Source organism: Leucoraja erinacea, chromosome 3 (genome assembly GCF_028641065.1).
Source record: "Leucoraja erinacea ecotype New England chromosome 3, Leri_hhj_1, whole genome shotgun sequence".
Taxonomy (NCBI): Eukaryota; Metazoa; Chordata; class Chondrichthyes; order Rajiformes; family Rajidae; genus Leucoraja; species Leucoraja erinaceus.
In genome coordinates, this window is record NC_073379.1 from 337,544 (window position 1) to 358,487 (window position 20,944).

Here is a 20,944-nt window from a genome sequence, read left to right on the forward strand (position 1 = left end):
CAACATTTCAAAATGGAGACATTTGTCACTGCCAGACAACTGATCTCCAAGGGATACTACATGGCAAGCATAGATATCAAAGATGCTTACTATTTGGTACCCATTCATAAAAATTATTATAAATATCTGAAATTTATCTGGATGGGCCGGCTATGGCAGTACCGAGCCTTGCCCAATGGGTTAACGACAGCTCCCAGACTATTTACGAAAATTCTTAAAGTGGCCATGAGGAAATTGAGAGAACTAAAACATTTAGTCGTGGCCTATCTGGACGATGTTCTCATATTAGGAAGAACAAGGGAACAAGCTGTCGCAGGAGTTTTAGCCACTAAGCAACTCCTTGAAGCTTTGGGATTCATCATTCACCCAGATAAATCAATATTGGAGCCTACTACTAACATGGACTACCTAGGCTTCACTATTGACACTATTCATATGACTGTCACTCTGCCCAGAGACAAAAAAGTTTCACTCATCGAAGCTTGTAACCATTTGATTGCTACACCGCAACCTAGGATACGGCATGTAGCCAGAGTTATTGGCTCTATCGTAGCAGCATTCCCGGCTGCCCAACATGGGCCCTTGCATTATCAAAATTTACAAAGAGCAAGGACTCATGCATTACGTCTTAATAGGGGACATTATGACCGCAAAATGGAATTACCCACTGAAGCTAAATCAGAACTTCAGTGGTGGGTTTGAAAATATCTGGCACAGTCACAGTCCTATCGCCGTAACCAATCCTAACATAATCATTACAACGGATGCCAGTGCTTTAGGCTGGGGAGCTACTAACTCCATAGACAGCACGGGTGGCAGATGGACTAACTCAGAGGCATCGCTACTACAATCACTGGGCATTAACTTTTTGGAAATGCTCGCGGCCTTTTATGGGCTAAAAGCATATGCATCTGATATGCGGCACGTGCATGTTAGAATTATGATCGACAACACTACGGCGGTATCTTATATCCAGCACATGGGTGGCATAAAATCAGTATCATGCGACAAATTAACTGCTATTATCTGGCAATGGTGTGTCGAGAGACATATTTGGCTATCAGCTGCCTATTTACCAGGCAAGCTAAATTTAGTGGCGGACACCAGGTCACGAAAATTCAATGACAACATCGAATGGATGTTGGACCCAAAATTATTTGCTAAGATTGTCAAGCAATATGGTACGCCAGATATAGATTTGTTTGCATCTAGGTTAAATCACCAACTACCCATGTATGTGGCTTGGGAACCAGACCCAGAGGCAGCAGCGGTAGATGCCTTCACGCTGGATTGGGGAAATTTCTTTTTCTATGCTTTCCCTCCCTTCTGCCTCATCAGTCGGGTACTCCAGAAAATTCAGGCAGACTCAGCCTCTGGCATTCTGGTCGTACCCGACTGGCCTACCCAACCATGGTTCCCAATGTTCCACGACATGGTGGTAGAGACACCTATGGTTCTTCATAGCCACCCCCAATTATTGACTCACCCGGTAACTGGCATTAGCCATCCATGCCACCAAAACTTGAACCTCCTGGTTTCCAGATTTTGAACAGACCTTACCGGGGATTGGGGTTATCAGAGAGAACAATCACCACCACCATGTCGGCATCCCTGCGAGTTTCCACCAAAAAGCAGTACCTGACCTACATCAGGAAATGGGAACAGTACTGTCTGGAAGCAGGGACATCCTACAAGACGGCTTCGATCTCGGATGTGCTGGAGTTCCTGGCCCACCAGCACCATGACCTCAAGATGAGCTACAGTGCCATCAATACAGCTCGGAGCGCCCTGTCCGCATACCTCATGCCCATAGGACAGCATAGTGTCGGATCCCACCCTCTGGTCATCAAACTCCTTAAGGGGATCTTTAACACCAAACCCCCTACATCTAGATACACCCATATGTGGGATGTGAGTGTAGTTCTTACACACCTTCGAGGTTGGCCTCCGGTGGGATCCCTGAGCCTGGAACAGGCCACTTATAAGACCCTTATGCTAATGGCGCTTGTCTCGGCTCAGAGGGTTCAGTCGCTGCACCAGCTAAATCTGAACTACATGGTGACCACCCCAGATACCATTACTTTCACCATGCCGGGGTTGGTAAAACAAAGTAGACCAGGTACATCCAACTCCCCGTTGATCTTCCGGGCATACCCTCCAGAACCCAGGCTGTGTGTGGTGACCCACCTTCATCATTATCTAGACACTACCCAAACACTTAGAGGGGGAGAGAAAGCCTTATGGGTTAGCCACAAAAAGCCTTTTGGACGGGTTACCAGCCAGACTTTATCCAGATGGTTAAAACAGGTCCTCAACATGGCAGGGATTAACACAGATGTTTTTAAATCCCATTCAACCAGGGCAGCGTCCACCTCAGCGGCGGATAGGATGCAGGTTCCCCTAGACAACATCCTCAGAGCAGCGGGATGGTCAAGGGAATCGACATTCCAAAGATTCTACAGAAAACCGCTGATGGAACCGGACGTCTTTGCGGAAAGCATTTTAGAAACCGCAAAGTTATGATTTAAAGCCCAGGGGAGCTATTTTTTGTTATAGTTAATAAACATTTCTTTTATAACTAAACAAACTTGTTGGTCTTTAGATACCACTTCCTCCCTCGATGATCTTTCGGCAGTGAGTGATATAACTGTTACACGGTTTGAAATCACAGACCTTTGAAGTCTTCACGTAGTCACTCACGTGACTCCGAAGTAAAATAGTAAGATTAAACGAGTACTTACCAGTACGAAGTTTGATCTGTATTTTATGAGGAGTTACGATGAGGGATTACGTGCCCTCCGCTCCCACCCTCATTATATAGATCAAATTCGGACTAATGTCTCGTTGGTCTTTACTATCTTTACTTCAACTAGTGTCTATCTGTGATTCCACACCGCTGCTTGGAAGTATGCCGCGCCTGCGCGCTGGGTGGGTTCTTCACGTAATCCCTCATCGTAACTCCTCATAAAATACAGATCAAACTTCGTACTGGTAAGTACTCGTTTAATCTTACTATTAAACTCCATCTTCCATCTTTCAGCCCACTCTTCCAAATGGCCTAAATCTCTCTGTAAACTTTGAAAATCTACTTCATTATCCACAACACCACCTATCTTAGTATCATCTGCAAACTTATTAATCCAATTGACCACACCATCATCCAGATCATTGATGTACATGACAAACAACAAAGGACCCAACACAGATCCCTGAGGCACCCCACTAGTCACCGGCCTCCAACCTGAAAAACAGCCATCCACCAATACTCTCAGGCATCTCCCATTCAGCCACTGTTGAATCCATCTTGCTACTCCACCATTAATACCCAACAATTGAAACTTCTTAACCAACCTTCCATGAGGAACCTTGTCAAAGGCCTTACTGAAGTCCATATAGACAACAGCCACTGCTTTACCCTCATCAATTTTCCGAGTAACTTCTTCAAAAAATTCAAGAAGATTAGTCAAACATGACCTTCCAGGCACAAATCCATGTTGACTGTTCCTAATCAGACCCTGTTTATCCAGAGGCTATATATATATAAGCCTCCTTTTAAATCGTTTAGCATCTCCTCAAAGTTAGCCTTTCTCCAATCAAAAATCTCAACCCTAGGTCCAGTTCTGACCCTCCCCATAATTATATTGAAACTAATGGTATTGTGATCACTGGACCCAAAGTGCTCCCCAACACATACCTCCGCCACCTGACCCGTCTCATTTCCTAACAGGAGGTCCAGCACTGCCCCATCTCTAGTAGGTACCTCTATGCATTGCTGCAAAAACTATCCTGCACACATTTTACAAACTCCAAACCATCCAGCCCATTTACAGAATGTGTTTCCCAGTCTATGTGTGGAAAATTGAAATCTCCCACAATCACTACCTTGTGCTTACTACTAATATCTGCTATCTCCTCACATATTTGCTCTTTCAATGCTCGCTTACCATTAGGCGGCCTATAATACACCCCTATAAGTGTTGCTACACCTTTCCCATTTCTCAGTTCCACCCAAATAGCCTCCCTAGACGAGCCCTCTAATCTATCCAGCCAAAGCACTGCTGTAATATCTTCCCTGACAAACAATGCAACACCTCCACCTGTTGCCCCTCCAATTCTATCACACCTGAAGCAACAAAATCCTGGAATATTTAGTTTCCAATCACAGCCCTCCTGCAACCATGTTTCACTGATCGCCGCAACATCATACTGCCAGGTGTCAATCCAGGCTCTAAGCTCATCCTTACAATGCTCCTAGTATTACAATATACACATTTAAGAAATCCACCACCTCTTATTCTCTGTTTATTATATTTTTCTTCTTTCTCCCTTACATTTTGTGTCAGAGCGCTTCCCGTCTCTGCCTCCTGCCTCACACACTGTCTACTAACTTTCTCTATTTGAGCCCCTCTCCCCAACCGTTCTAGTTTAGTCTCCCCAGTAGCCTTTGCAAATCTTCCCGCCAGGATATTGGTCCCCCTCTGGTTCAAGTGCAACCCGTCCTTTCTGTACAGGTCACACCTTCCCCAAAAGAGGTCCCAATGATTCAGAAACTTGAATCCCTGCCCACTGCACCAGTCCCTCAGCCACGCATTTATCCTCCACCTCATTCCATTTCTACTCTCACTGTCGCGTGGCACAGGCAGTAATCCTGAGATTGTTACTTTTTTGGTCCTTCTCCTTAACTCTCCTCCCAACTCCCTAAATTCTCCTTTCTCTTTTTCTACCTATGTCATTGGTACCTATATGTACCACGACCTCAGGCTCCTCGCCCTCCGATTTCAGGATATCTTGGATGCGTTCAGACACATCCCAGACCCTGGCACCATGGAGGCAAACTACCATCCGGGTCTCCTGACTGCGTCCACAGAATCGCCTATCCAACCCCCTAATTATAGAGTCCCCTATTACTATTGCCCACTTCTTCTCTTCCCTACCTTTCTGAGCAACAGGGCCGGTCGCTGTGCCGGAGGCCTGGCCGCTGTCGCTACCCCCAGGTAGGCTGTCCCCCCCCCCAACCGTACTCAAAATGAGTACTTATTTTCAAGGTGTACAGCAGCCGGGGTACTCACTTGTCCCTGCCTCTGCCCCTTGCCCTTCAGTGACCCACTTGTCTGTCTCCCGTGGTCTTGGAGTGACCACCTCCCTATCTCTCCTCTCTATGACCTCCTCACTCTCCCTGACCAGACAGACGTCATCGAGCTGCTGCTCCAGGTTCCTAACACGGTTCCTTAGGAGCCCCATCTCGACGCACCTGGCGCAGATGTGGACGTCTGGAAAGCTATCAGACTCCATGACCTCCCACATCTGACATCCAGAACAGTAAACTGCCCTGGACCTCATTCTCCCCCCTTATCCTGGATACATTACAAAGTACAATACAATACAAAGTGCTGGAAGAAGTCAGCAGGGATCTGACTCCCAATCAGCTGCTGCCTCTAGTCCGCTTCCACCAATCAGCTGCTTCCTCACTTATATTATAGACCAGTTAGCCTGACCGGTGGTGGGGAAGATGCTGGAGTCAATTATAAAAGATGAAATAACGACACATTTGGATAGCAGTAGCAGGATCGGTCTGAGTCAGCATGGATTTACGAATGGGAAATCATGCTTGACTAATCTTCTGGAATTTTTTGAGGATGTAACTAGGTAAATGGACAAGGGAGAGCCAGTAGATGTAGTGTAGCTGGACTTTCAGAAAGCATCTAACAAGGTCCCACATGGGAGATTAGTGGGCAAAATTAGAGCACATAGTATTGGGGGCAGGGTGCTGACATGGATAGAAAATTGATTGGCAGAGGAAACAAAGAGTAGGGATTAACGGGTCCCTTTCAGAATGGCAGGCAGTGACTAGTGGGGTACCGCAAGGCTTGGTGCTGGGACCGCAGCTATTTACAATATACATTAATGATTTAGATGAAGGAATTAAGAGTAACATTAGCAAATTTACAGATGACATAAAGCTGGGTGGCAGTGTGAACTGTGAGGAGGATGCTATGAGGATGCAGGGTGACGGACAGGTTGGGGGAGTGGGTAGATGCATGGCAGATGCAGTTTAATATGGATAAATGTGAGGTTATCCACTTTGGTAGCAAAAACAGGAAGGCAGATTATTATCTAAATGGAGTTAAATTGGGAAAAGGGGTAGTACAACGGGATCTGGGGGTCCTTGTTCATCAGTCACTGAACGTAAGCATGCTAGTGAAGAAAGCAAAAGGTACATTGGCCTTCATAACAAGAGGAGTTGAGTATAGGAGCAAAGAGGACCTTCTGCAGTTTTACAGGGCCATAGTGGGGTGTAAGATTGCAACCTTCACGTGGTCCGCACTGTTTCGACAAAAGCAATCAACCTGGCGTGCACAATCAAATAAGATCAAATAGAACAAGTTGTCCCACAACTTTATGCTGTGCACGCCAGACGCAAGAAGAAGAAAAAGAAGGGCCCTAGTGAGACCACACCTGGAATATTGTGTGCACTTTTGGTCTCCCAATTTGAGGAAGGACATTCTTGCTATTGAGGGAGTGCAGCGTAGGTTCACCAGGTTAATTCCCGGGATGGCGGGACTGTCATATGTTGATAGAATGGAGCGGCTGGGTTTGTGTAATCTGGAATTTAGAAGGATGAGAGGAGATCTTATTGAAACACGTAAGATTATTAAGGGTTTGGACATGCTAGAAGCAGGAAACATGTTCCTGATGTTAGAGGAGTCCAGAACTAGGGGCCACAGTTTAAAAATAAGGGGTAAGCCATTTAGAACAGAGACGAGGATAAACTTTTTCACACAGAGAGTTGTCAGTGTTGAATTCTCTGCCTCAGAGGGCAGTGGAGGCTGATTCTCTGGATGCTTTCAAGAGAGAGTTAGATAGATCTCTTAAAGATAGCGGAGTCAGGGGATATGGGGAGAAGGCAGGAACGAGGTACTGATTGGGGATGATCATCCATGATAACATTGAATGGTGGTACTGGCTCGAGGGGCCGAATGGCCTACTCCTGCACCTGTTGCATATTATCTATTGTCCCGGGGGTGAGTGTGTCGAGGTGAATGTGTCGGGGTGAGTGTATCGGGGAGAGTGTGCCGGGGGTGAGTGTGCCGGGGGCGAGTGTAAGGGGGGGCGAGTGTGCCGGGGGTGAGTGTGCCGGGGGTGAGTGTGCCGGGGGCGAGTGTAAGGGGGGGCGAGTGTGCCGGGGTGAGTGTATGCCGGGGGGAGTGTGTAAGGGGGGGTGTGAGTGTGCCGGGGGTGAGTATGCTGGGGGTGAGTGTGCGGGGGCGAGTGTAAGGGGGGGCGAGTGTACCGGGGGTGAGTGTGCCGGGGGCGAGTGTAAGGGGGGGGGCGAGTGTGTAATGAGTGTGCCGGGGGTGAGTGTGCCGGGGCGAGTGTAAGGGGGGGCGAGTGTGCCGGGGGCGAGTGTGCCGGGGGTGAGTGTGCCGGGGGCGAGTGTAAGGGGGCGAGTGTAAGGGGGGCGAGTGTGTGCCGGGGGCGAGTGTAAGGGGGGCGAGTGTAAGGGGGGCGAGTGTAAGGGGGTGAGTGTGCGGGGGGTGAGTGTGCCAGAGGTGAGTGTGTCGGGGTGAGTGTATCGGGGAGAGTGTGCCGGGGGCGAGTGTGCCGGGGGCGAGTGTGCCGGGGGTGAGTGTACCGTACCATGCAGGCTGTGGAAGGTGGCGTCTGTGCAGATGGAAGGCCAGGCCCATCACCACGGCTGTCTTCCAATCGCCGAGGCTGCGAGCCAGCCACGCGGCCTCAGGGAGCAGTCTGCCGAGCAGCAGCAGCTCCACTGTCCGCTCCACGCTCCAGCACTCAGAGACACCCTGCTCCCGAACCGCCCGTAACACACCGCCGCGATCCACCGGCACCACTCGCGGCACGCCAGCTGTGGGCAGTGGGCACAGGGGATCAGCACATAGTGAACAACAGCACAGTGCCCAGACACACACCACGCACGCACACATGCACACCATACAAACACGCACATACGCACACCACGTACGCACACACGCGCAACACACTGCCGCGATCCACCGGCACCACGCGTGGCACACCAGCTGTGGGCAGTGGGCACAGGGGGTCAGCACATAGTGAATAGCACAGTGCACACACACACGCGCGCAGACACATGCACGCACGCAATGAACAACAACACGGGTACAGGGCACCCTTACCCACATACACATGAGGTCAGCACATAATGAACAACAGCAGTGCACAACGCACGCATGCACTGACACACGCACGCACACACTCACGCACACACGCATGCACACACGCACGCGCACGCGCACACTGAAGAACATCACAGGTACAGTGCACCCTTATACAGTCACAATGCACACACACACATACACACATCCCCATCCACCGAGGAGCAGCTCCTTACCGGGCCTGCAGTGCAGGGGTGGCATCAGGTGGATGTGGTGCGGTGGAGGTAGGGCCAAGGGCTGATTGGTGAAGTACAGAGCCATGAATCGGGCCAGAGACTGGAGAACGGCCAGAACCGCCCCTTCCTCGATGTCCGGCAGCACTGACTCTGCCCGTCCCACCGCCGGCCCTGAAATATAGCGGGTACAATATAGTTACCACCGCCCAGCCACGAACAACCCCCCTGCCCGACAAAGTTACCACCGCCCAGCCACAAACAGCCCCCCGTCCGACATAGTTACCACCGCCCAGCCACAAACAGCCCCCCGCCCGACATAGTTACCACCGCCCAGCCACAAACAACCCCCTGCCCGACAGTTACCACCGCCCAGCCACGAACAACCCCCTGCCACACACACACACACACACACACACACACACACACACACACACACACACACACACACACACACACACACACACACACACACACACACACACACACACACACACACTTCCCCCACACCCACCCACACACACATACACACGTGTACACTAAATAGGGATCGGTTGAGTAGGCTGTTGGTCTGAGCTATAGGGAGTGGTTGAGCAGGCTGGTAGTCTACTCCTTGGAGCGCAGGAGGATGCGGGGTGATCTTATGGAGGTGTATAAGATCTTGAGAGGAATAGATCAGGTAGATGCACAGAGTCTCTTGCCCAGAGTAAGTGAATCGAGAACCAGACGACATAGGTTCAAGGTGAAGAGGAATCTGAGGAGTAACCTTTTCACACAAAGGGAGGTGGGTGTCTGGAACAAGCTGCCAGAGGAGGTAGTGGAGGCAGGAACTACCCCAACATTCAAGAAACAGTGAGACAGGATATGGATAGGATGGGTTTGGAGGGATAAGAATTAAATGTAAGCAGGTGGGAGTGGTGTAGGTGGGACATGTTGGCCGGTGTGGGCAAGTTGGGCTGAAGGGCCTGTTTCCACACTGAAAGACTCTATGACTCCAGCACCCCACACCATGCACAATGAATGGCACAAACAGTTCACAAGAACATACCAGAAAACTTGTCCGCAAGTTGAATGTACAAATTGTCCTAAAATGTACACACTAACTCAGTTCAGTTTAGTTTATTGCCATGTGACAAGCTTTTGTTGCGTGTTAACCAATCATGTTTAGAATCGACCCATTATATCTCTCACAGTGTACAGACACAGGATAAGGGAATACGTTTCGTGCAAGGTAAAGCCAGTAAATTCCGGTCAAAGATCGTCCGAGGGTCACCAATGAGGTAGATAGTAGTTCAGCACTGCTCTCTAGTTGTGGTAGGATGATTCAGTTGCCTTATAGCAGCTGGGAAGAAACTGTCCATGAATCTGGAGGTGTGCGTTTTCACATTTCTGTACCTTTTGCCCGATGGAAGAGGGGAGAAGAGGGAGTGGCCAGAGTGCAACTCGCTCTTGATTATGCTGCTGGCCTTGCCGAGGCAGTGTAAGGTGTAAATGGAGTCAATGGAAGTGAGGTAGGTCTTAGATGGAGCTGTTCCCAAACCAAGGTGCTGCATCCTGATAACTGCCCGTGCACACACTACCTGCCCCAGTGCATGCACTGCCTGCCCCAGTGCATGCACTACCAGCCTCAGTGCATGCACTACATGCCCTAATGAATGCATTAACTGCCTTTAGTGCCTACACTACATGCCCTTGTCAACACATTAACTACCCCAGCGCACGCACTGTCCAGAAAATCCCCACCAATGCCGCATGCTGCAATGCGCAGCTCACTGCCAGCCAACCCCCAGTGCTGCCTCCAGCGCTCGGCCTCACCTGGGGCTCCGCTGTCATCTGTCAGCTCCTCTCTTAGCAGCTGCTTTACGAGCTGCTCCCCAAGGTCCAGCGCAGCATGCAGGTTGTACAGGTAGAGGTGTGTGTAGAGAATGGCCAGGCTGTACCTGGTCTGCAGATAAACCAGTCTCCTGCCCTCTGCAATAGAAACGCTCTATAACTTATGTAGAATAGAAGGATCTAGTAGGTATCTAGTTCCCTGAAAATTGAGTCATGGGTTGATCGGGGGTGTAGTAGAGCAGAGGGATCTAGGAGATAGACACAAAGAGCTGGAGTAACTCAGCGGGACAGGCAGCATCTCTGGAGAGAAGGAATGGGTGACGTTTCGGGTCGAGGTCCATCTTCAGATTGGGAGATTTAGGAGTACAGGTACAGGTAGATAGGGAGTGTGGTAGAGCAGTGGGATCTAGGAGTGCAGGTGCAATGGAGTCACAAGTGAAGATGGCCTTCATCAGTCAGGGTATTGAGTGTAGAAATTGGACGTTATGTTACAGTTGTGCAAGGCATTGCTGAGGTCACACTCGCAGTATTGTGTTCAGTTTTGGTCATCCTACTGTAGGAGGGATGCTGTTAAAATGGAAAGAGTGCAAGGAAGATTTACGAGAATGTTTCCAGGACTCGAGGGCCTGAGCTATTGGGAAGTGGAGCAGGCTAGGACTTTATTCCTTGGCGCAGGAGGCTGAAGGATCATCTTATAGAGGTGTACCATGAGGGGAACATTTGGAGTGAATACACAGTCTTTTATTCAGGATAGGGGAATCAAAAACCAGAGGACACAGGTTTAAGGTGAAAGGGGGAAAAAACTAAAAAGAACCTGGGGGGGCAACTTTTTCACACAGAAGTCAGTGGGTTTATGGATCAAGCTGCCGGAGGTGGCAGGTACTTGAACAACACTAAAAAGATATTTGGACAGGTACATGGATTGGAAAGGTTTACCGGGATATGGGGAAAATGTGGTTAAATGAGATTAGCTTAGATGGGGGCATCTTGGTCAGCTTGGATGAATTGGGCCGAAGGGTCTATTTACGTGCGGATGATTCTGTGACTGCCCAATGCTGCAGCTGACATACAGGAAATGTTTGCGGAGAGACAGACGGAACAAGACGGGAAACAAGGCAGATGGGGAGTGGGTTGGGGGTGAGAAGAGGGTTCTAGTGGGAATGTCCCAGCTCAGATGGGGAGGGAGTTGGGGCAGAGGAGGGTTTCAGTGGGAGTGTCCCATGCTGGAAACAACCATACTTCCTGAGCCCCAGGGCGGGGAGCAGGCTGTCCACTTACTTCGGCCCCGCTCCTCCAACAGGGCTGCCCTCCAGCTCTGCACCGATTCCAGGTATGCGCCCACCATGAAGTTCTTCTCACCTGCAGGGGGAGACACTGCTGTGAAACACCTGCCCTGTTGCTTGGTATAAGGTGGGCCAGTCGCAGGGCCTATCGAAGGCGGGCAGGTCCGTTCAACACCTGACCGACTACTGCAGGGAGTGAGTCACAGACAGGCCAGCCCATTTGGGCAGCTATATGTGGATACCAGGAACTGCTGGCATTTAGTTTAGTTTAGAGATAAAGCGCGGAAACAGGCCCTTCAGCCCACTGAATCCACATCAACCGCCAACCAACAATCCCTGCAGACCAATACTATCCCACACACACTAGGGACAATTTACAATGATACCAAGCCAATTAGACTACAAACCTACATCTTTGTAGAGGGGGAGATCCTGGAGAAAACCCACGCAAGTCACGGGAGAAGACACACACTCCATACAAACAGCACCCGTAGTCAGGATCAAACCTGGGTCGCTAGCGCTGTAAGGCAGCAGCTCCATCCGCTGCACCACTTTCCTGTCTATATAACTGCTGGTATATCGACAGTAAGAGTTGAGAGGGAAATGCCACTTGAGTATGACTGCACTTGAGTGTGTTTATGTATAAAATGATCGGATCTGTTGGATAACATGCAAAACAATAATAAAGGCAAATGGGACAAATGCAGGCAAAGGAGATCACCCAAGTCCGTCATGTGGTTGGCAAGATCATGGTGGGCTGAAGGGCCCTTTTTAGTGCTGTACAGCTATGCCTATACTATATGATGCTGTGCCACCAGTTTAACTTAGGCAGCTTACAATCTTACCGTAGGAACATTGAATTCTCTAACTTACAACCCCCCCCCCCCCCCCCATCTGTCGCCACCTATCACTTGTCAGGATTTGTCCCACCCCCTCCTCTCTTCTAGCTTTCTCCCCCCCACCAAAGATCTGTTTGAAAAAGGGTGCCGACACGAAATGTCACCTATCCATGTTCCCCAGAGATGCTGCCTGACCCGCTGACATACTCCAGCACTCTGTGAAACGTCACCTATCCATGTTCTCCACAGATGCTGCCTGACCCGCTGAGATACTCGAGCACCCTGTGAAACGTCACCTATCCAGGTTCTCCACAGATGCTGCCTGACCCGCTGAGTTACTCCAGCACTGGAGTACAAGAGTCAGGAAGTCATGATGCAGCTCTATAGGCCACACTGGGTGCACTGTGTGCCGTTCTGGTCACCCCAATACAAGGATATGGAGCGTTTGGAGAGGGTGCAGAAGGGGGTTTACCAGAACTATACCTCTATTAGAGGGCATTAGCTGCAGGTTAAGATTATTGGACAGACTTAGATTATTTTCTCTGGCGCATCAGAGGTTGAGGGGAGAGCAAATAGAAGTATATAAAATGATGAGAGGCATAGATAAGGTCGACAGTACCTTTTTCTCAGGGTGGAAATGTCAAATACTAAAAGCATAATTTTAAGATGAGGGGCAAAGTTGAAAGGAGATGTTTACCGTCAAGGTCGGAAATAAGCAGCAACCAGAAGCAGTGAGAGCGAGTATTGGCAGAAGTATGTGAGTCAGAGGGAAAGAAGATTTACAAAGAATGCCAAAGGCCCAGGTTCGAGTCATTTACAAATTAGCCCTAAAGTAGTTGATTAGGTAACAGATAAATAAGTACAGGCGTAGTGGGGCGGCCTTGTTGAGGTGAAGTGCCTTGGTGAGTAAAGTGTGAGTCTTTGGATTGGTGAGTAAAGTGTGAGTCTTTGGCTCGAGAGTCTTTGGCAAGGACGCTGAGGCAAGGAGGCTACACTTGATCGAAATATGTGATTTTTGTCCACTGAAGAAATGGCAGACAAGTTGGTACAGTGTGTTTCCTGCAGGATGTGGGAAGTCAGGGACAAGGCAGGAGCTTCTGCAAACCACACCTGTAGAAATTGTGTCCAGGTGCATCTCCTGAATAAACGTGTTGGGGAACTGGAGAAGCAGCTGGATGACCTCAGGGCCATCCGGGAAAACGAGTTTCCTGGACAAGACCTACAGTGAGGTTGTCACGCCAAGGTTACAGGAAGAGCGAAAGTGGGAGACTGTGAGAAAGAGGAGTAAACATGGAGTGCAGGAGACCCCGGTGGCTGCACCTACTGAATACAGGTACACCCGCTTGGGGGCAGACAACACGACAAGATTGGTGCTGAGGCTCAACGGGGAAGAGTGACGTCAGGCAGAGCCATAGTGGTGGGAGACTCCATCGTCAGAGGTGCAGACAGGAGATTCTGCAGCAGCATGTGAGACTTCAGGATGGTGTATTGCCTCCCTGGTGCCAGGATCCAGGATGTCGCGGAGCGGCTGCATGGCACCCTCAAGAGTCAGTGGCAACAGCTGGAGGTCATTGTGCATGTTGACACAAATGATATAGGTTAGGAGAGGAAGGAGGTTCTGCAACAAGAACTTATGGAATTGGGTAGAAGACTGAAAAGCAGGACCTGCAGGGTAGTGATCTCAGGATTGCTTCCAGTACCTCGTGCTAGTGAAGGTAAGAATTGGAATGTAGGGGGAATGAATCTGTAGCTGAGGAGTTGGTGCAGGGAGCAGGGATTCAGGTTTCTGGATCATTGGGATCTCTTCCGGGGCAGGGGTGACCTGTACAAAAGGGACGGGTTGCACCTAAACTGGAGGGGGAGGAACATCCTAGTGGGAAGGTTTGCGAATGCTACACAGGAGGGTTTAAACTAGATTGGTTGCGGGGTGGGATCTCGTACAGGACAGAGGCACGTGAGAGTCTAGAAGTTGCTATGGAGGGTGGTGTGGGAGAGGCAGCTGAAAGGCGGAGAGCGAGGAAGGAGGGTTGGATACTGCAAGTATTTTAATGCAAGGGGCCTGACGGGTAAAGCCAATGATCTTAGGGCGTGGATAGGTACGAGTGACTGGGACGTTGTAGTCATGACTGAAACCTGGTTAAGGGAGGGGCAAGACTGGCAGTTCAAGGTTCCCGGGGTACAGGAGCTTCAGGAGAGATACGGGTGAGGGAAAAAGAGGAGGGGAGGGGGGGGGGGAGAGGGTTGCATTGTTGGTTAAGGAGGATGTCACAGCTGTGTTCAGAGGTGACTAAGGACAGTTTGTCTGGTGAGGTTCTATGGGTGGAGCTGAGGAACAAGAAAGGGATGATCACCTTGTTGGGGGTGTACTACAGTCCCCAAAATAGTCAACGGGAATTTGAAGAACAAATGTGCCGGGAGATTGCAGACAGCTGCAGGTCAAATAAGGTTGTTGTAGTAGGGGATTTTAACTTTCCCAATATCGACTGGGAAAATCAAAGCATGAAGGGTTTAGATTGGGTGCAATTCCTCAAAAGTGTTCAGGAGAGTTTTCTTAAGCAGTATGTGGAGGCCCCCACACGTGAGAGGGCAACACTGGATCTAGTATTGGGAAATTGGGAAAGGCAAGTTAATGAAGTGTGTGTGGAGGGGCCATTTGGGTCCAGTGACCACAGTTCGATTAGGTTTAAGATAGTTATGGATTGGGACTAAGAGGGTCCACGTGTTAAAATGCTCAACTGGAGTAAGGTCAACTTTGAGGGTATGAGAGAAGGTCTCGCTCAAGTTGACTGGAGCAAGTTATTAGAGGGGAAAGGTGGATGTGGGATGTTTTTAAAGGTATACTGAAGAAAGCTCAGGATGTGTACATCACCGTTAGAGTGAAGGGCAAACCAGGCAAAACGTAAGGAAGCTTGGCTGACGAGAAACATTGAGATGTTATCCAAAAACAAGAAGGATCCATGGGACAGGATTAGGCAGCTGGGATCAAGTGCATCTTTCGAGGAGTTTGGGTAACTAAGGGGTAAACTAAAAAAGGAAATCAGAAGGGCAAAAAGGGATCAGTAGATAGCTCTGGCGGGTAGCATTAGGGACAATCCTAAAATATTTTATAAATACATAAGGGGAAAAGGGTAACTTGAGAACAAGTGGGACCTCTCAGGAATCAAAGTGGTCACCTCTGTGTGGAGCTACAGGAGATGGGCAATGTCCTAAATGAGTATTTCTCCTCTGTATTTACCGAGGAGAAAGACAGTAGGACGAAGGAAATTGGAGCAGTCACTGGAAGTGTCATAAGAGCAGTCAGGGTTAATGTTGAAGAAGTACTGAAGGTACTGTCGTGTTTGAAGGTAGACAAATCTCCAGGGCCTGATCTGATATAAACATAGAAACATAGAAAATAGGTGCAGGAGGAGGCCATTCGAGCCAGCACCGGCATTCATTGTGATCATGGCTGATCGTCCCCAATCAATAACCCGTTCCTGCCTTCTCCCCATATCCCTTGATACCACTAGCCCCTAGAGCTCTATCTAACTCTCTCTTAAATCCATCCAGTGACTTGGCCTCCACTGCCCTCTGTGGCAGGGAATTCCACAAATTCACAACTCTCTGGGTGAAAAAGTTTTTTCTCACCTCAATCTTAAATGGCCTCCCCTTTATTCTAAGACTGTGGCCCCTGGTTCTGGACTCGCCCAACATTGGGAATATTTTTCCTGCATCTAGCTTGTCCAGTCCTTTTATAATTTTTATAACCGAGGACATTGTGGGAAACTAGAAAGGAAATTGCGGGAGCCCTGGTAGAAATTTACTAGTCGTCCTTAAATACAGGAGAGATGCCAGAAAACTGGAGGGTGGCAAATGTTGTGCCTCTTTTCAAGAAGAGCTGCAGGGAAAATGCTGGGAACTATAGGCTGGTGAGGTTAACATCTGTAGTTGGTAAGTTACTGGAGAGTATTCTGAGGGATAGGTTATTCAGGCATTTGGATGGGCAAGGGCTGATTAGGAATAGTCAGCATGGTTTTGTATGTGGGAGGTTGTGTCTCACAAATCTGATTGATTTTTTTGAAGATGCGACCAAAAAGGTTGATGAGGGCAGAGCAGTAGATGTTGCATACATGGACTTTAGTAAGGTGTTTGACAAGGTTCCGCATGGTAGGCTGCTCTGGAAGGTTAGATCGCATGGGATCCAAGGAGAGATAGCTGAATGTATAGAAAATTGGCTCCATGGAAGGAAGCAAAGGGTAATGGTGGAAGGTTGCTTCTCAGACTGGATGCCTGTGACTAATGGTGTGCCTCAGGGTTTGGTGATCGACCTGTTACTGTTTGTCATCCACATCAATCATTTGGATGAGAACATACAAGGCAAGATAAGCAAGTTTGCTGATGATACAGAAGTTAGTTGTTTTGCAGATAGTGAAGATGGGTGTGAACGATTGCAGCAGGATCTTGATCGATTGGCTAGATGGGCAGAGGAATGGTTGATGAAATTTAACACAGAGAAATGTGAGGTGTTGCATTTTGGGACGTCGAACAAGGACAGGACCTACACAGTGAATGGTCGGCCTCTGGGTAGTGTTGTAGAGCAGAGGGATCTAGGAGTACAGGTGCATGGTTCCTTGAAGGTGGAGTCGCAGGTAGATAAGGTGGTCAAAAAGGCTTTTGGCACTTTGGTCTTCATCAGTCAGAGTATTGAGTATAGAAGTTGGGAGGTCATGTTGCAGTTGTATAAGATGTTGGTGAAACCACATTTAGAATATTGTGCTCAGCTCTGGGCACCATGTTATAAAAAAGATATTGTCAAGCTTGAAAGGGTTCAGGAAAGATTTACAAGGATGTTGCCAGGACTAGAGGGTGTGAGCTATAGGGAGAGGTTGAGTAGGCTAGGTCTCTATTTCATGGAACGCAAGAGGATGAGGGGAGATCTTATAGAGGTGTACAAAATCATGAGAGGAATAGATCGGGTAGATGCATAGTCTTTTGCCCAGAGTAGGAAAATCGAGGAGCAGAGGACATAGGTTCAAGGTGAAGGGAAAAAGATTTAATAGGAATCCGAGGGGTAATTTTTTCACACAAAGGGTGGTGGGTGTGTGGAACGAGCTGCCAGAGGAGGTAGTTGAGGCTGGGACTATCCCATCATTTAAGAAACAGTTAGACAAGTGTAGCTGGGACATTGTTGACCGGTGTGAGTTGGGCCGAAGGGTCCGTTTCCACACTGTATCAGTATGACTCTATTTTTACATAGAGGATGGCGAGTGCCTGGGACGCACTGCCTGGGTGGGCAGATATGATCGTGGTGTTTAAGAAGCTTTAGATAGGCACATGGATATGCAGGGAATGGAGGGATATGGATCATGTGCAGACAAAGCAGATAGGTTTGACTTGGTATCATGTTCGGCACGGACATTGTGGGCCGAAAGGCGTGTTCCTGTACTGTTCTGTCCCATGTGTAGGAAGGAACTGCAGATGTTGGATGCAGAAGATACAAAATGCCGGAATAACTCAGTGAGACAGGCAGCATCTTTGGATCGAAGGAATGGGTAACATTTCGGGTCAGGATGTTTCAAGATGTCTGAAGGGTCTTGACCTGAAACATCACACATTGTTACTGGACTGGTCCATCTTCTATGTTTGGGCAGATGCTGTAACTGGCGATAGACTAGCCAGGGGACAGGCGTTGAGCCCAAGCATTCCTTCCCTTCCTCTCTGCAGTGTTGCCAGACCTGCTGCCTGCTTCCAGCGTGTATTTACAGGTTGTCTCCTGGCTCTGCCTTACCCTTGAGGGATGTGAGCTGCTGCTGAGGGCCCAGTCTCTCCCCCATCTGCTGCAGAGCTGCCTGAGTCTGGGCAAGGACTGACGTCAGCAGAGCCACCTCCCGTGCCAGCTTCCTCCTGGAGCTGCCTCTGCTCCATTGTGTCGGCAGTGTCCGCAGATGGGAATGGTGCCGCACCACATGTTGGTACAACAGTCGCCACATCGACACCAGCCTGCACCAACCAGAGACAACACAACATCACACAACAATCCCTATCCAACGTTGCCTCCAAAACCCCCCTCACCAACCCCTTCCCCCAGTCCCTCACCAACCCCTTCCCCCAGTCCCTCATCAACCCCTCCCCCCAGTCCTCACCAAATCCTTCCCCCAGTCCGTCACCAAACGCTGCCACTAGCCCTCTCCCAATCCCTCACCAAACTCTTGCCCCGTCCCAGTCAATCACTAAACCTGCCCCCCCAGTCCTGTGTCCCGTCCATCTCCAAACCTCTCCCCCTCAATTCCCAGTCCAAACTCCACAACCAAACCTTTCCCTAAATCATCAGGACAGCAGTGATTCAAGACTGTGTCACACCACCATCTTAGAGTAAGCAGACAAACAGGACCTTTGATTGACCAAGTTGACAAATGAAGGTCTTTGTCTATGGAACGCAGTAACTGCAATGCTGAGAATTATAATCTGCACTGTATCTTCCCCTTTGCTCTACCCATTGTAGTTGTGTATAGTCATAGAATCATACAGTACTGCAGCTGTACCTACCCACATAGACCCAGATGCCCCATCTATACTAGTCCCACCTGCCTGCATTTGGTCCATATCCCTCTAAACCGTTCCTATCCACGTACCTGTCCAAATGCCTTTTAAATTCTGTTGTAACACCTACCTCAACTGACAGGTCGTTTCATACACCCACCACCCTCTTGTGAAAAAGTTGCCCCTCAAGTTTCGATTAAATCTTTCCCCTCTAGATCTTCATTCCTCTACCCTGGTTAAAAGACCCTGTGCATTCCGTGTGCGGACGTCGCGCCGACAGACAAGAGGCCGAAGCAAAGAAGCCGAAGCCAAAGAACCGAATAGAAACGAGGCCGAAACGCCAATGAACCGAAAGAGTCCGAAGACGAAACGCCTACTAACCGAAATAATGGGACGCCAAAATGCGAACTAATCTAAAGGGCGGGACGCCTAAACGCCAACGAACCGAAAAGCTGCGTCGCCTAAAAGCAAACTTACCGAATGGCCGCTATCGAAACGCAACTTACCCGAAAGGCGGCGTCCAATACAGGCCTATACATGGTTAATTAACTGGTGTATATCATGTATTACATGTATAAATCGTTCTTACATTCGGGAACATGGTTAATTAACTGGTGGCATTATTTCCCTGTCCTAGCTGCCTTTGTTTTAGCCGGTGATTACATCTCTTTCATCCCTCCCTCGCAAAGATGTGGGATTACAATTTGAGCGCACTTGTTTGAATAGATGCAAGCGGTATGTCCAGCTTCTCTCCTGGGCGCGCAATACACGAAGCCGATGAAATGACACAACTGTCACACCAAAGATAGACACAAAAAGCTGGAGTAACTCAGCTGAAGAGGCAGCATCTCTGGAGAGAAGGAATGGGTGGCGTTTCGGGTCGAGACCCTTCAGACGCACTCTGAAGAATGGTCTCGGCACGAAACGTCACCCATTCCTTCTCTCCAGAGATGCTGCCTGTTTTGTGCGTGGGAGCTTGGGTACGTTCCGCAAACACCGAGACGGTAATAAATAAACAGCGACTGGGGTGAATCACCCCGGTGTGGGTGTCAAAGACCAGGGGTCGGACGGGGGGGGAGGATCACCCTGGTGTGGAGGTTGGGGTCCGATGGCGATGAATCGCGGTCAGTGACTGTGGGACGCTCCCGCGGGTGGAGATGGAGGAGAGAGAGAAGGGGGAGAGAGAGAAGGGAGAGAGAGAGGGGGGGGGGGGGGGGGGAGAGGGAGGGAGAGAGAGAGGGGGAGAGAGAGAGGGGAGGGAGAGAGGAGAGAGGGGGGAGAGAAGGGAGAGAGAGAGAGAAGGGAGAGAGAGAGGAGAGGGAGAGAGGGGAGAGAGAGAGAGAGAGAGAGAGAGAGAGAGAGAGAGAGAAAGGGGGAGACGGGAGCGTGGGGTTCATTTTCCCACACAAGCCATAGGTGACTGGGCAATCTGAACCCAAGCACCAAGTTGAAAGCGGCCGAAGGTGTGCATCCCTCGGGACAGCCCCCACTCTCCCACGGCCACCCTCCGCAGGCTGCGGTTCGGGTGGAGCGGAGGTTTGGGACAATGTTCATGCCTTCAAAGTGATGTGAGGGACGCGGGGGTCTGGACCAATCGCTGACATATCCCGCCCCACGGCAACGTCAAGTCTGTTATTGGACTTTTCTGTTGAGCGGCAGTCGGTCCTTTGGCCTGTAGGCGACGCCGCCTTTCGGGTAGGTGGCGTTTCGACTGAGAGGCCATCGGTAAGTTTGCTTTTAGGCAACGCAGCCTTTCGGTTCGTAGACGTTTAGGCGTCCCGCCCTTTCGGTTAGTTTTCATTTAGGCGTCCCATCATTTCGGTTAGTAGGCGTTTCGTCTTCGGACTCTTTCGGTTCATTGGCGTTTCGGCCTCGTTTCTATTCGGTTCTTTGGCTTCGGCTTCTTTGCTTCAGCCTCTTGTCTGTCAGCGCCACGTCTGGGTATCGTGCATTCACCCTCATGAACTTATACACCTCAACAAGATCACCCTTCATCCTCCTGCGCTCCAAGGAATAAAGCCCTAGCCTGCCCAACCTCTCCCTATAGCTCGGGCCCTCGAGTCCTGCCAACATCCGCGTAAATCTTCTCTGCACTCTTTTCA

The 20,944-nt window shown here is 49.6% G+C and overlaps 1 protein-coding gene across 1 annotated transcript in view; it reads right to left on the bottom strand.

Moving 5' to 3' along the window:
- Positions 1 to 20,944, bottom strand: part of cplane1 (ciliogenesis and planar polarity effector 1) — a 147,686-nt gene that overhangs the window by 93,963 nt on the left and 32,779 nt on the right. The window contains exons 13-17 of the mRNA XM_055630462.1: positions 18,091 to 18,302; positions 11,480 to 11,560; positions 10,184 to 10,339; positions 8,372 to 8,542; positions 7,639 to 7,867 (exon numbers count right to left, since the gene is read on the bottom strand). Of these exons, the coding sequence (XP_055486437.1) occupies positions 7,639 to 7,867; positions 8,372 to 8,542; positions 10,184 to 10,339; positions 11,480 to 11,560; positions 18,091 to 18,302 (849 nt within the window). The remainder of the gene's footprint in view (positions 1 to 7,638; positions 7,868 to 8,371; positions 8,543 to 10,183; positions 10,340 to 11,479; positions 11,561 to 18,090; positions 18,303 to 20,944) is intronic.